The sequence below is a fragment of the Elephas maximus genome, chromosome 12 (genome assembly GCF_024166365.1).
Source record: "Elephas maximus indicus isolate mEleMax1 chromosome 12, mEleMax1 primary haplotype, whole genome shotgun sequence".
In the NCBI taxonomy this organism is placed as follows: Eukaryota; Metazoa; Chordata; class Mammalia; order Proboscidea; family Elephantidae; genus Elephas; species Elephas maximus.
In genome coordinates this window covers 60,092,719-60,107,361 of record NC_064830.1, presented here as the reverse complement: position 1 = coordinate 60,107,361, position 14,643 = coordinate 60,092,719, and the positions used below count along the sequence as shown (strand labels likewise).

Genomic DNA, 14,643 nt, shown 5'->3' with positions numbered 1-14,643 from the left:
CCCCCACACTGGCCAGGGCTTGCATGATTTAAACATTCCTCTACTGCAAGAGAGAGAATCAGAGTCTTCTTATCAGCCTGCCCAGATAGGGGGAAAGGGCTGAGACTTGAAAGCTGTCAGCAGTATCAGCAGTAGAACATCAAAAATGGAGTCAAAGAGTGTAAACTAATACCTACACTTTGGAAACCAGTTTGGCAATATTGTAGCTGAAGAGCATAGTTTCTATGGTACCTTAAAGATGGCTGCGGAGTCTTCATTACTCTCCCCCGGGAGAGGTGGAATCTAACCCTCTACCCTTGAATCTGGGCTGGTCTCGGAGACTTGCTTGGCCAGCAGAATGCTGTGGAAATGAGTGTTCTGGCACCTCTCACACTGAATCTTAAGAAGTCTTGCAGCTTCTGACTGGGCTTCTTGGAACCTGCCTGGCTTTAGGAGAAGGCAGCTGCCATGTGAGAAGTTTGTTATGGATTGAATTGTGTCCCCCCAAAATATGTGTTGTAAATCCTAACCCTATACCTGTGGATGTAATCCCATTTGGGAATAGGGTTTTCTTTTAATTAGGCCATATCAGTGCAGGGTGTATCTTAAATCAATCACTTTTGAAATACAAGAACCAAGGAAACACAGATGGGACAAGAAAAATGTCACACTACATGAAGACCATTAAGGAACTGAGGAACAGAAACTGAAAAGAGGCAAGGATCATCCCCCAGAGAACAACAGAGAAAGTCTTCCCCTAGAGACTGCACCCTGAATTTGGACTTCTAGCCTTATAAACTGTGAGAAAATTAATTCCTTGTTTATTAAAGCCACCCAGTTGTGGTATTTCTGTTACAGCAGCACAAGATATCTAAGGCAAAGTCTGAGACAGCTATGCATGGAGAGAGAAAAGCTGACCAACCCCAGGCCGATGCAGCCATCCCAGCAGCAGACATGGACGTGAAGAAGCCTTCTGAAGGCTCCAGCCCCAGCCACCATCTGCCTGCAACCACGTTAAATCCCAGCAGCAGAACCAACCAGCAGAAACCCAACTACCCTCAAAACTGCAAGAGAAAAAGATAAATTGTTGTTTTAATCCCTTAAGTTGTGGAGTGGTTGTTATACAGCACTTGATCCCTGGAATGTCCTCCACCCACTAATTCCTCTTCTAGGTGCAGGACAGAGTGAGACTCCACCCATGCGTCCATGGAGATCTGTGTACAAGGATGTTAATTACAATGTTGTTTACAACATTGAAAATGTTCAAAAAGCTTAAATGTTCATTGATAGAATGAATAAATAAATTGAGATATAAATCTATATGCAGCAGTCTGGATAAATCTCAGAAACTTTTTGCAAAATGACTGCCTGGACTCTGCAAAAATGTCATTGTCCTTGTACCCTCAAAGAACTGAAAGAAGGAACTCAAGCAGATACTTGTACACCAATGTTCATTGCAGCATTTCACAATAGCCAAAAGGTGGTGACAACGAAAGCGTCCATCAACAGATGAATGGATAAACAAAACAATAAAATATGATTCACCTGTAAAGAGAAATGAAGTTCTGATATATTCTATGACATGGATGAACCTCAAAAATATTATGCTGAGTAAAATAAGCAGGCACAACAAGAGAAATATCATATGATCCCACTTAGATGAAGTATCTAGACTGGGCAAATGCATAGAGAACAAAGTTTATTAGTGGTTACCAGGGGCGGGTGGGAGGAGGAAATGGGGAGTCATTGCTTAATGGATACTGAGTTTCTGTTTGGGGTGATGAAAAACTTTTGAAAATGGTTGTGTAACCGAGCGCCACTCGGGTTCTTGTCCTGTCTTATTAGCCGATTGAAATACGACCGACACTGATTGCAACGGAAGCAGGAAGTGGCAAGTTTATTGTCAGCGCATACAAGGAGCGCATGGGGTCTAATGACCTTAAGGCCAAGTGCTCGCTGACTAAGGGGGCTGGGGAGCTTTTTGTTTCCAATGGCATCAGGGGATTGGGTTTGGTACCAGGAATTTTCTGCCTTTAGCCCTCCCATGAATATATTTGGGGGTGGGGAGGGGGGTCAGTTGAAGGATGTGATTTCAATCTGTGCCTGCTTCAAGGTGTAGCTAGGGCTAGTCAGTGGACGAGCCACTACCTGCTGCGACCTCCTGCTCAAAACAAGCTTGTGGTTAGCAAGACAAAGAGGTGGGAAAGGGGTTTTGATGGGGGTTTTCAGTATGGCCGAGCAGCCTGTTTCAGTTGCACAACATCATGAGTGTAATTAATGTCATTGAGTTGTGCACTTAAAAAATGGCTAAAATGGCAAATTTTTGTTATATATATTTTACCACAATTTTTAAAAAAGTCATTGTCCTGAAAGGTAAATCAGGAGGCAAGAGGTCCACCCTGAGACCAGAAGAACGAGATGGTACCTGGCTACCATTACCGACCATTCTAATCAGGGCCACCATAGGTGGACCTTAACAGAATGAGAGAAAAATGTGGAACAGAACCCCAAATTGCTTAAAAAAAAAACTAGACCTACTGGACTAGTTGTGACTGGAGGACTCCCTGAGACTATTGCCCTCAGATACTCTTCAAACTTTGAACTGAAACTAACCCCTGAGGTCACCTTGTAGCTAAATAACAAATTGGCTCAAAAAATAATGAATATCACTGGTAAGTATAGTGCTCCTTTAAAAAATCACCTATGTGAAATCAAGCGGTCAAGAATTACTTTACAACAAAGAGAGAATGTAAGGGGGCAGGGAAACTAGATTATGGAAACAGAAGAACCAGAACAGAAATATGAGAACGTTCATGCATTCTGAAGAATGTAACCAATGTCACTGAACAATTTGTGTAGAAATTGTTGAATGGAAACCTAAACTGCTGTGTAAATCTTCACTAAAAACACAATGAAATATTATTAAAAAAAAAAAAAAAGGCAAGGGGACTACTTTCTATTAAAGAAGACTAAAGAGACACTTGATTGGATCCTGGATCCAGAAAATTACAAAGGACCCAACCCAGTACCCAGTGCCGTCGAGTCAATTCCGACACATAGCGACCCTATAGGGCAGAGGACAAAGGATATTACTGAGAAAATCTGAACATGGGCTATATGTTAGGTGAGATTATTGTATCTAGTTTATCAATGTTCAGTTTCTCAGCTGTGATAATAGTGTGTGATTATGTAGGAGAATGCCCTTGTCCTTAGGAGATGCAAGCTCAAGTATCAAACGGTTTAGCAAAATGTAGTTTAAGGGGCATAAAGCAAACATAGCAAAATATTCACATTTGTGAGTCTAAGTGGTGGGTAGTCATTGTACTACTCTTGCAACTTTCCTTAGGTTTAAAATTTTTCAAACCCACTGATTGCACTGACACAACAACATGAACGAGTTGAAGAAGCATTATATTAAGTCAAAGAGACCAGACACAAAAGATGACATCCTGTATGATTCTATTTATTTGACATTCTAGAAAAGGTAAAACCATCGTGACAGAAAGCAGATCAATGGCTGCCAGAGGCCAGGGGTAGGGTGAGGGATTGGCTGCAAAGGAGCACGGGGAATTCCTGAGGTGATGGAAATGTTCTGCCTCGTGACTGTGGTGGTGGTTATGCTATCAAGTACATTTGTCAAAACTCACCAAACTAAGGATTCAAATTGGTGAATTTTATTCTATGCAGTAGAGGTCCCTGGGTGGCACAAATAGCTTTCACTCAACTACTAACCTAAAGGTTGCTGGTGCAAATGCACCCAGAGATGCTGCAGAAAAAAGGCCTGGAAGTCTGCTTCCATAAAGATTACAGCCAAGAAAACCCTATGGAGCGGTTCTACACTGTAACACATGGGGGCACCACGACTTGGAATCTACTCAACGGCAGCGTGTAGTATATGTAATATTTATCATACTTCATTAAAGTTGATTATTTTAGAAGTTGAGGAAAAACTTAGACACGTTAGGTTAAACAAGAAAAGAAAATTGCAGAACAAATCTTTTATGCAAGGAAGGTATATATTCCAAACAATACTGCCTATTGTCCATAGACTTTGTATATGTCATAAAAGCCTCAAAACACCTTAGTCTGAAATCTAGCCCTTCCCAACATGGCTGCCTTTGTGGGGGGAGTTGGGAGGGCAGTGGGGCCAATGGGTCGGTAACTGTCATGTTTGTTACTAAAAAAAAAGATCACTATCAAGTCGGATAACAGGCTAAACTTTGTTAATTCTTGGTGCTGAGAACGTGGGTGTTTCTTCTGTTGTTCTCTATATTTTTCTGCCTTGCTTAAAGAAAGCACAGCATTCTGAGGCTGGGTGAGGAAGAGGGATAAGAACGGACAGAGTGGACCCAGGGAGGCCCGGGGGAGGGTAGGGACAAGTCCTGACAAGAAGGGGTCACCTGCCTCCCACCCATCCCCCAAATAAGCCAGCTTCCTGGAAACTCCTGGCCTATGATCACCCTCTCCTCAGCATGCAATACCTTGTACATGCAAACCTTGTACACCTTCCTTCCCATCAGCCAGGGGAGCCCTGGGGCTCAAGTGCCTCTTACCCACAAAGTCCTCCTGGATCTCAAAATGCCTTGGGCAGTCTATGCTGAGGCCCCAAGGGGCAAGCAGAACGCATCTGGGAGGGAGCCAGGCAAGTTGGGGCAAAAACTCTGCCAGGTGTCCACAGGCAAGTCACTTCACCCCCCTGAGCTGGTTTCCTTGTCTGTGAACTGGGAGGATGACAATGGCATGACCTCATGGAGTTGCTGTGAGGATGAAATCCCATGTAGCATGTGTGGAGAAGTCACTTATTGTTGCCACACAGAGGCTCACTAACAAGGACTGCATGCTGGTCCTTCACACGTATTACCTCATATAATCCTCAACTCTATAAACTGGGACATCACCTCCGTTTTACAGATGGGAGAACTAAGGCCTACAGAGCTTAACTAGCTGAGCTGCCCAGCAAGTGGCCAAGCTGGGATCTGTACTGAAGTCATGTGATGCCAGCTCCGGGGCCCAAGCTCCTTTGCTGGATTGTTTTATTGGTTTGTTTCTTGTTTATGGGTCTATGTCCCCTCCCACAACAGACTGTGAACCTCCTGGGAGCAGGGACTTGGCCAGAGAAGCCCTGTGTAGGCCAGGCAGCAGGAAGATCAGAGATCAGGGAGCCTGTGCCAAATGGGGGTGTGGTATGAGTGAGGCACAGGGTGACTCTGAGCTCACATCTTCCACTTCCAGGTGAAGGAATCAGCACCTGAATAAGGAATACTGAGGAAGAATTGATGCCTTTGAATTATGGTGTTGGTGAAAAATATTGAATACACCAGAAGAACAAACAAATCTGTCTTGGAAGAAGCACAACCAGAATGCTCCTTAGAAGGAAAGATGGCGAGACTTCATCTCACATACTTTAGACATGTTATCAGGAGGGACTGGTCCATGTAGAAAAATAACTTGATTGGTAAAGTAGAGGGTCAGCGAAAAAGAGGAAGACCCTCAAGGAGATGGATTGACACAGTGGCTGCAACGATGGGCTCAAGCATAACAAGATCGTGAGGATGGCACAGGACCAAGCGGTGCTTTGTTCTGTTGTACATAGCGTCGCTATGAGTTGGAACTGACTCATCTGCACCTAACAACAATGTCCTGGTGGCACAATGGTTAAGCGTTCGGCTGCAAACCATAAGGTTGATGGTTGGAACCCACCCAGCAGCTCCACAGGAGAAAAGACCTGGCAATCTGCTCAGGTAAAGATTACAACCTAGGAAACCCTATGAAGCAGTTCTACTCTGTCATATAGGGTTGGAATCGACTCAACTGCACACGACAACTGTCTGCTAGCAGGAATCCTTGTCCTAGCCCCAGGACCTAGGAGTCCTTGTCCCTAACCACACCTCCAAGGACTCCCTACATCCACTTCTCCACATCTCAGGAGTTCCAGCTCCCACCTAGTATCTAGGCCCCCAGGCCCCCAGCACTCAGGAGTCCTGGCCCCCATCCAGATGTGTGCTAGAGCCAGCTGATCCCAGGTGACAAAAGCTCATTGTGCACATCCCCTCCAAACTTCTAATTCAGTGACGTCACATCTATAGCTTGAAATCTGCAGTGAAGGGACTATTTATACCAGGGAAATTGGCAAATGCTACAAGTGAGTCCTCCCCATCCCTGGGAGCCTGTTGTTAAATATCTACCAGCACACCACTGCACCAGCTCTCCTTTTGTCCAAGGTCTGCCTGGAACATGACTGCATGCCCAGGCTGCATTGGGGCTGGGCCCTAAGCCTCAGGCCCAACTCCTCCCAGTCTCCATTTCCAGCCCTCCATCCCTGATAGGAGCAGGCACCCAGCTCTGCACAGCTCAGGAGCCTCGTCGGAGTGTGGAGCTACATGGATTAAGGTGTGGCTGTGGGCAACTCACTTTAACTGAGCCTCGATTTCCTCATCTGGAGTGTGGAGATCAGTCTAAGAGCACAGACCTTAACATCACACTTCTGGGGTTCACATTCAAGTTCAGCCCGTATGACCCTGGGCAAGTCAGGTGACTTCCCTGAGCCTCAGTTTCCTCATCTGTAAGATGGGGATAACAGTAGTTCTGCTTCATGAGGTAATAATGAAGGTAAATGAACTATGCCTATAAAGAGCTTATTTAGCAGAAAGCTTAGTATCAGCTTTGTTGTTATTATCATTGTTACTAATTTCCTACCTCAGAGGACAGTTGTGAGGGGAAAGGAGCCAACATCTAGGCTCAGCGTAGGTTCTGCGTACAGTAGGTGCTCATTTGGTCATTTCCAATGGCTTCAAGGTGCCTCTGACCAGGGTGGAGGCAACTTTCTTTCGGCTCCACCTGGCCATTCCGGCCATCAGGGGGCGCCCCAGCCCCGCCCTCAGCCCCTCCCCCTCACCTGTGCGGGCTGCGCACCTGGCACCGCCTCCGGAAGAGGAGACCCAGGACCGCCGAGACCTCGGTCGGAGCCCGACAGGGGGCTGCGGGTGAGAGCCCAGGTGTCGCCGAGGGCAGGGGCCTTCGAGCCTCGGGCAGGATGGGCCGGGCCGAGTCGGCGCGAGAGGAGGAATGCGGGAGCTGGAGGGGCTGCCGGACTCCTGCCCCTGGGAAGCAGAAGGCTGCCGGGGGAAAGGAAGGCTGGCTGGGCTTCAGATCCTAGGGCCGAGGGCTAGGGGGCTGGGGGGCCCGACGTCTGCGTTGGGACCACCGCGACACCTGGATCCGGCAGGCAGGTGTGAGATTCTGCGCCTGGCGCGGGGAGGAGGGGAGAAACAGGTGTGCGAGCGAGTGTATTAGGGGGAGGGGCTGGGGTCTTCCGGAGGCGGAGGGGTAGTTCCCAGGGAAGTCCCGTGGTGCGGGCCCTCGTGAGTCCCTGAACAGCCCGGCCTGGGCGCCCCAGAGGAGCGGCGGGCTCTGAGTCCCAGGGGCAGGCCGGGAAGTAAACAGAAACCCGGAGTCGTGCCTGCGGCGCGGCCAGCACAACCTGTTACCTCGCCCTGTCTGGGCCTGACGCCTGAGCCCTAGGAAACTGGGGGCCGGGGTGGCACTGCAGAGGGGAGGGCTGGGGCTCAGGATACTTGAGTCCCCAAGGGTAGAGGCCAGAAGGCCTTGGGCCGGCAAAAATTGGGGGCTGGGATGGGAATCCCAGAAAGGGTAGATGCTGGGATCTCTGAGTCTGGAGAGGTGGGGACCAGAACACCCTAGTCCTGAAAAATCAAGATCATGAGAGCCAGGATACCTGGGAGGGCTGGGGGCTGGAGACCAGGACATCAAGTCCTGGGCTTCTGGAAGGGGAGGGGGCTGAGCTATTGGTGGGGGATCAGGGCCCCTGAGTTCCCAAAGTGTGGGGTCCTGGATTCCTGGGAGGAGAGGGATCAGATTCCTCTTTGTGTCCTGAGTCCTGAAGAACCAGGGTTCTGGGAAAATGAGCTGAGTTTCCCAGATTGTCAGCGGCTGGAAGCCAGAACAGCTGGGTGCAGGGAACACAGGGGAAGGGGCAGGAACTCCTGGTGGGGTGGCCTCTGGCCCCAAGCACTGGGACAAGTTTTCCTGATGCAAAGAATGTCTGGCACAGGCAAAGACAAGCTGGCTCATTTCTTTCTGCTCCCTGACTCAGTTTACCCTGGGGACTCTAACGAAACCAGGTGGCCAAGACACAGATCATTGACCCCTCTTGGCCCAGGGAGGTCCTGCCTGTAGGGCTGGGAGGGCCAGGTGGCCAGATGGGCAGGTGGAGACTTGAAGGAGGGCCAGGTCTTGGCCAGTGGGGTGTAAGCCCCATCGGGCTGCAGAGTGGAGTATCTTGTGCCCACAGATGCTTCAGGCACCATGAGCTCCCCAGATGGCCCAAGCTTCCCATCGGGGCTGCTCTCAGGGGCCACCTCCCCCAGCGGCAACGAGGGCTTCTTCCCCTTTGAGCTGGAGCGGCGTGGCTTATTCCTGGGAGGGGGCCCCGAGCCCGAGGAACCTGAGGACCTGGCCCTGCAGCTACAGCGGAAGGAGAAGGACCTGGTGCTGGCCGCCGAACTCGGCAAGATGCTCCTAGAGCGGAATGAGGAGCTGCAGCAGCAGCTGGAGATGCTGAGTGCCCAACACTCGGAGCGTGAGGAAGTAAGCTGGCTGTCAGGGACCTGGGCCAAGGGTCAGGGAGCAGGATGGGCAGAGGGAGGACAGGTGGCCAGAGGTGTAGAGGGGAAGGGGGCCAGGCAAAAGGAGGACAGGTGGGCGGAGTGCAGGTGAGCAGGGGACAGGCAGGTGAGTGGGGGGAGAACATTGGGTAGGGGAAGACGATCAGGCAGGAGTGGGGAAGAGAGGGGGCTAGGTAAAGGGGAGGCTGGCAGGAGGCAGGCAGGTGAGCAGGTAGCAGGCAGGTGGGAAGGGGGAGGACAGCTGGGTAGGGGAGGATAACCAGGCAGGAGAAGGACTGGCAGACAGGTGTGGCCAGGTGAAGGGACCAGACAAAGGGGAGGACAGACTGTTAGGATGCAGGCAGGTGGGCAAGTGCACTGAGGGATGACAGCCAGGTAGAAGGACACCTCTGGACCAGTTTCCAGCTGGGCCTTGTCCCCTCAGTATTGTGGCCCAATGGTCCAGAGCATGGGCTCTGAGGACAAGTCAAGGCTTGGCTGTGTGGCGTGGACAAGCTGCTGGCCCTCTCTGAATCGTGGGACCTGAGTTACCTGGCCCTGGGCTCAGCACTGGTCAGGACCCATCTCAGCTCACTCTCACCCAGCCTATGACGGAAGAGCTGCTCTCAGCCTGGGCTCTGTTCTCAGCCACACTTTCACCCTGGGGGCACATCTGGCCCCCCAAGGATCACTCACACCACCGACACCCCTAACTGTGTCATTAGCCCCAGTCACTGCCCTGAGCCCCAGGCCTGGGTAGCTAACCACTGCCCCCACCCCCCACCGCCCCAGGCAACCGAATGGGGTCTCAAAAGAAGCAGCACTCATGGTTCTATAACCCCACACCTGCTGCACCCAGCCAGCTTCCCATCTCAGGGGACACACCTCCGTGACCGCTCTCTTGCTCTCTCCCCCACATCTTTAAGCCCTGTCAGTTCCCTTCTAAACTAGATTCCAAATCCACTCACTGTTATTGCCTCTGCAACCGCCAGCACCTCTTGAGGTGCTGCGGCACTGCCTGCTTCCTCCACACAGCTTCCACTCTTGCCCCTGCAGCCTATTCTCCACCGGACAGCCAGGAGGAGCTTCAAAGCTTGCAGATCAGGCCAATTCACTCCTCGCCCTGCAGCTTCCAAAAACCCTTCCTCACACTTAGCCTGCGATGGAAACTTCGTGTGGGCTGAAAGTCCCTGCCAGGTCCAGCCTTCCAACCTCCCGGACTTCATCTTGGTCATACAGCACCCACCTGCCCACCCACTTCTGCCTGGGCCCTTTCAGTTCCTTGAATAACTCAGGCTTATGACGCAGGGCCTTTGCACGTGCTGTCTCTTAGCTTGTGAGCTTTTCCTGGTTGGCTCCTTCTTGCCCTGCAAGAGTCAATTCAGACATCATCCTCTGGGGGAAGGAGTCCCTATCCTACCTGACTGCTTCCTCATAATCACTTCCCAGGGTTTCTTTACAGCCCTGTAGTCCCTCTGAAATGACCTGGTTCAAGCAGGTGTCCATCTGCCCATGACTGGCCTCCCTGGTGGTGTAGTGGTTAAGAGCTACAACTGCTAACCGAAAGGTCGGCAGTTCGAATCCACCAGGCACTCCTTGGAAACCCTTTGCGGCAGTTCTACTTTGTTCAGTAGGGTCACGCTGAGTCGAAATCAACTCCACAACAACGGTTTTGCCTTTTTTTGGTTTTTCTTGCCTTCTGGATTTAAGTTACTTGAGGAGAGTGAACATGGTGGTCTCGATTATCACTGACAGCCAGAATTCAGAACATGGCAGGAGCTCCGGAAATACTTGCTGCATGCATGGAGCTCAGAGGTATTAAGGGACTTGCTTAACCACACAACAGCCAGAACAATCAGACCTCTGAACTCGCCAGCTAAATCCTTGGGCTGTGATACCCCTGCAGTATTTGGTTAAGAGCTTGACTGCCTGGGTTGGAACCTGTGCCCCACTAATTCACTGTGTGTCCTTGGGCAAAACATTTAACCTCTCTGAACTTCAGCTTCCGTATTGGCAAGATGTGGGTGTTAAGGATTCTACCTCTGAAGTGTTAAATGAAATAATGCAGTAAAGTACTAGCACAAGACCTGGCTAATTATAACAAACTGCTAATTATTATTTGCAGCAGCAATTGTTATCAGCACCTGGATCCTTCTTATCTTGAGGGCTAGAGAGAGTGAAGGCCTAGAGCCCGCCCCCCAGTTGACCTGCCACCCCATGCTAGGCCTCTGGGTGTGCCCTGCACATCCTCCTCCCCACCCCACCCCCCACCCCCACCCCTAGTTGGACAGGTTTTGGGGGGGGCAAGCGGAGGTGTGGGGCCAGGGTGATTAATTAGAGGGAGCTGGCCCAGAGGGGCTGGGCAGAGGCTGAGCCTCCAGAGGCCCCTGGAGCACAGTGGTGTGAGGCCATGGGCGGTGGCCTGAATTCCACCCATCTCTGGCTCCAGAAATGGTGCTTGCGGCCTCAGGTTCAGAAGCCCAGGCAGCAGCCAGAGGTGAGTGGGCACTGGGGAGCCAGCCCAGAGGGCAGCCCTCCTGTTTGGCCTCATCCTCTGCCTCCACCTCCCCGGCTCTCTCCTCTCTTGCTGGGTCTCTGTCCCATCTTCCTGTGTCTGCCCCATCTCATGTTGCCTCCCTGACTCTGGCCCTCATCCCACCCCCACAGCGGCTGCAGCAGGAGAATCATGAGCTCCGCTGGGGCCTGGCAGCCCGGGGAGCTGAGTGGGAGGCCAGGGCTGTGGAGCTGGAGGGGGACGTGGAAGCCCTGCGGGCTCAGCTCGGGGAGCAGCTCTCAGAGCAGCAGGACAGCGGGCGTGAGAGGGCACGGGCCCTGGGGGAGCTCAGTGAGCAGAACCTCCGGCTCAGCCAGCAGCTGGCCCAGGTAGTTGGGCAGCCCCAGTCCCTGGTCCCTGGGTCCCCAGACTGGGGTGGGTGCTCTGGGTTTGATATTGAGGCTTAAGCCAGCTGACGGCTCCATCCCATGCCCCAGGCCTCCCAGACAGAGCAGAAGCTTCAGAGGGAACTGGATGCCCTTCGAGGGCAGTACCAAGCACAGGCCCTAGCTGGGGCAGAGCTGAGGACGCGGCTAGAGAGTCTGCAGGGAGAGGTGAGTGTCAGGTGGGGCTGGGGCCTCTCTGAGCAGAAGGCTGGGCTGGGGCTGTCTGGGGCTGGTACAGCACCTAACCCCTCCCCAACTCAGAGGCCTTTCCCCAGAACAAGATGCTGCAGAGTCGCAGGCAGGACCTAGAGGCCCAGATTCGGGGCCTGCGTGAGGAGGCGGAGAAGGGCCAGGGCTGGCTGCAGGTCACCCGTGAGGAGTTGCTGGTGCTGCGGCGAGAGCAGCGGGAGCACAGCCTGGAGGTGACCACATGTCTGGGGGGTGCCCAGCTCCACTCTCGACTGCTGCCTTAGGCTTTCTGGGAGATAAGGCCAGACCTGGATCCCTAGAGGCCCCTACATGAGTATCTGCTGGAGAGCCAGTGGCAGCCATGGAAGGCTTTTGAGCAGGGAAGGATCACTTTTGGATTTCAGTTGAGTCTCCACCTGCCTAGAGTGGGTCAGAGCTGGGCAGCTGAAGGCCAAGGAAGAGACTAAGGACTGAGGAGCAAGGGTCAGGCAAGAGATTGTGGGGACCTGGACCAGGGTGTGGGGCAGAGGAGGTAGAGAAAAGGGAAAGAAAAGAAGCAGTATGGCCTGCTGTTTGAGGTCTCCTGAGCTTGTGCTTTTGATCAGATTGCCTGGATTCTTATCCCAGCTCCCTGCTAACTGTTGTGGGACGCTTGAGCCTCAGTTTCCACACCTGTGAGATGGGATGGTAATGGTACCTACCTCACAGGGCTGTGGTGACGCTCAGCGCCACACCTGGTTGAGAAGAAAGGATCAATAAATGCCGAAGGTAGAGCTGGTGGGCAGCGGGAGGGTGGGGCTTTTGCAAGGTGATCTGACCAGGTTAGGGTGGGGAGAAGGTGATGGGAGACTAGAATTGGGATGCCGGCCTCAGCCAGCTTCATTGGTAAGAAATTGGCCCTAGGCCCCTCCGGGGATACTGCAGGGGCGGGAGTGGGCGGGGGGCGGGACGCGGGGCTGCACTCCTCTGCTGAGAGTCGCTCTGGCGCCCCCTCGTGGGTGAGCCCGGTATGCCTGTCTGACCCCCCCCTTCCCACTCCTCTGTCTATCTGTCCCTCTGTCTGCAGCTGGAACATGCGCGCTTCGAGGCAAGAGAGGCTCTGGGCGCACTGCAGAGGCTGCAGCGGCGGGTCTTGGAGCTAGAGGAGGAATCCCGCTTCCAGAATGCCGACGTGTCGGGCGCCTCCCTACAGTCCGAGCTTGCCCGCACCCTCGACAGCGACCATGACCAGGACACAGAAGGACGCGGAGACGCCCTGGTGAGCTTTAGGCCCGGCAGCCCCACCACTAGCGCAGCCTCAGAGGGGCGCAGGCTCGGCTCTTCCGGGTCCCAAGAGGTTCGACCCGCACTGACCGTTCCTTTGACCCGCAGACTACCCTGTCCGTGGAGCCCCAAGAGCCTTCCAGCCCACAGGCTTTGCCCCAGGAGAGCTTGGAGCCCCCCAAGAAGCGAACAACTCTGAGCCCCTCGGAGATGCTGGAGAAGAAGGAGGCGGAAGTGGCCAGGCTGGAGGATGAGGTCGTGTGCTTGTGTGGGGACCGCAGTGTTGGATGCAGAGCCCCTCCCCACTATCACTTTCTCCCCCCCCCCATTTCTATCTCTGCCGCTAGCCTTTGCCCACTAAGCCCCCTCCACCTGGATCACCCTTCACCCTAACAAACCAGCAGTCATGCTCTAGAGGCAGCCTTTATGTCACCCCCCCAGGATAACTTTCTGGACTGCACCCCGCCCCCGTTAACTCCACCCCCTACACTTCTCCCTGCATTCCTCCTGCAGGCTCTGCCCCTACGCCCGCATGAGCCTGGGGGCTAATCTGAGTCCCTCGAACAGGGCCAGGGGGCAGCAGCCCCAGGGTGCTGGGAAGGGCAGTGGTTGGGAGGCCCAGGAGCCCATCTGCCTCTCTGCCCCTCCCCTCCCACAGATCGCCCTGCAGCGGGAGGAGATGCAGTCCCTGCGGGAGGAGCTGCAGAGGCAGAAGGAGTTGCGGGAGGAGGAGGACCCCGAAGAGGCCCTGAGCAGCGCTCTCTCTGATCGGGACGAGGCCGTGAACAAGTGAGCCTCCGTCACCACTCACCACCGCCCGCGCTGGGCTACAGGCCCCCACAGCACTCGGGCCCTGCGGGTCCTGACTCCTCCACTCCCATCCAGGGCTGCACAGATCTCCTTGGTCTCCTGCCCGGGTCCAGAAGCCCTTCACCATCCCTGCTCACTGAGGTGCCATTATGCTTGGACACCCTCCTCCCCTTTTCTGTCCTCAGGGCCCTGGAGCTGTCCCTAGAGCTCAGCCGCATCTCCCTAGAGCGGGACTCCCTGTCCCGGGAGCTGCTGCGTGCCATACGCCAGAAGGTGGCGCTAACACAGGAGCTGGAAGCCTGGCAGGTAAGGGACAGGGCTGGCCCTTAAGGGGCGGGGCCCTGGGGGCGGGGCCAGCACGCTGACCGTCCCTTCGATTCGGTTCCTGGCAGGACGACATGCAGGTGGTGATCGGACAGCAGTTGCGCTCACAGCGCCAGAAAGAGCTGAGTTCCGCCAAGTCTCCGCACCGCGCCTCACCCCGCTTCTCGCTGCGCCTGGGCCCCGGGCCCGCAGGCGGGTTCCTCAGCAACCTCTTCCGAAGGACCTGAGGGAGGCCAAGGGCACCGCCCTTGCCCTTTCTGGGACTGTTTCCTCTTCGGGCCAGTGGAGCCATAGGCTCCAGATTGTGTTCCAAGGGGGGCTGGTGCCCTCCCCATCCCGAAACCCAGGCAGGGGCTCACAGTGAGCAGGGGCCAGCTTTTGGGGCCAGGGGTAAGAGGTGGGTGGTGGGGCAGAGCTGCCTATTTTAGGAGTCTATAGGTCTATCTTTTCTAAGCACTGGGCACTCTCCAGGCCAGGATGACAATGTGTATTTATGTATCAAGATCAGACAGAG

The 14,643-nt window shown here is 53.6% G+C and overlaps 2 protein-coding genes across 6 annotated transcripts in view; both read left to right on the top strand.

Annotated features, from left to right (window-relative positions):
- Window positions 1-6,966, top strand: part of LOC126087469 (proline-rich proteoglycan 2-like) — a 10,450-nt gene extending 3,484 nt beyond the window's left edge. The window contains exon 4 of the mRNA XM_049905013.1: window positions 6,775-6,966. Coding sequence (XP_049760970.1) covers window positions 6,775-6,966 — 192 coding nt within the window. The remainder of the gene's footprint in view (window positions 1-6,774) is intronic.
- Window positions 6,881-14,643, top strand: BICDL2 (BICD family like cargo adaptor 2). Of its 5 annotated transcripts, none has more exons than XM_049903899.1 (11): window positions 6,881-6,962; window positions 8,291-8,586; window positions 11,053-11,100; window positions 11,271-11,486; window positions 11,595-11,711; window positions 11,819-11,965; window positions 12,799-12,990; window positions 13,104-13,250; window positions 13,654-13,784; window positions 13,991-14,111; window positions 14,198-14,643. In XM_049903899.1, the coding sequence occupies exons 2-11, from the start codon at window positions 8,305-8,307 to the stop codon at window positions 14,354-14,356; spliced, it is 1,560 nt and encodes a 519-aa protein (XP_049759856.1). In that variant the 5' UTR covers window positions 6,881-6,962; window positions 8,291-8,304; the 3' UTR covers window positions 14,357-14,643. The 5 variants fall into 5 exon arrangements, with proteins under 5 accessions (XP_049759856.1, XP_049759857.1, XP_049759854.1 ...); XM_049903900.1 differs by having other exon boundaries at window positions 6,892-6,962; window positions 8,268-8,586; XM_049903897.1 differs by having other exon boundaries at window positions 6,899-7,208; window positions 8,268-8,586.

What these genes read in the sequence shown, in the direction of transcription:
- BICDL2 (XM_049903897.1), top strand. Translation starts at nt 7,045, where the DNA reads ATGCGGGAGCTGGAGGGGCTGCCGGACTCCTGCCCCTGGGAAGCAGAA. An exon ending in TGGCCAGGCTGGAGGATGAG is followed by an intron (nt 13,251 to 13,653) that starts GTCGTGTGCTTG and finishes CCCCTCCCACAG; the next exon opens with ATCGCCCTGCAGCGGGAGGA. An exon ending in AGGAGCTGGAAGCCTGGCAG is followed by an intron (nt 14,112 to 14,197) that starts GTAAGGGACAGG and finishes GGTTCCTGGCAG; the next exon opens with GACGACATGCAGGTGGTGAT.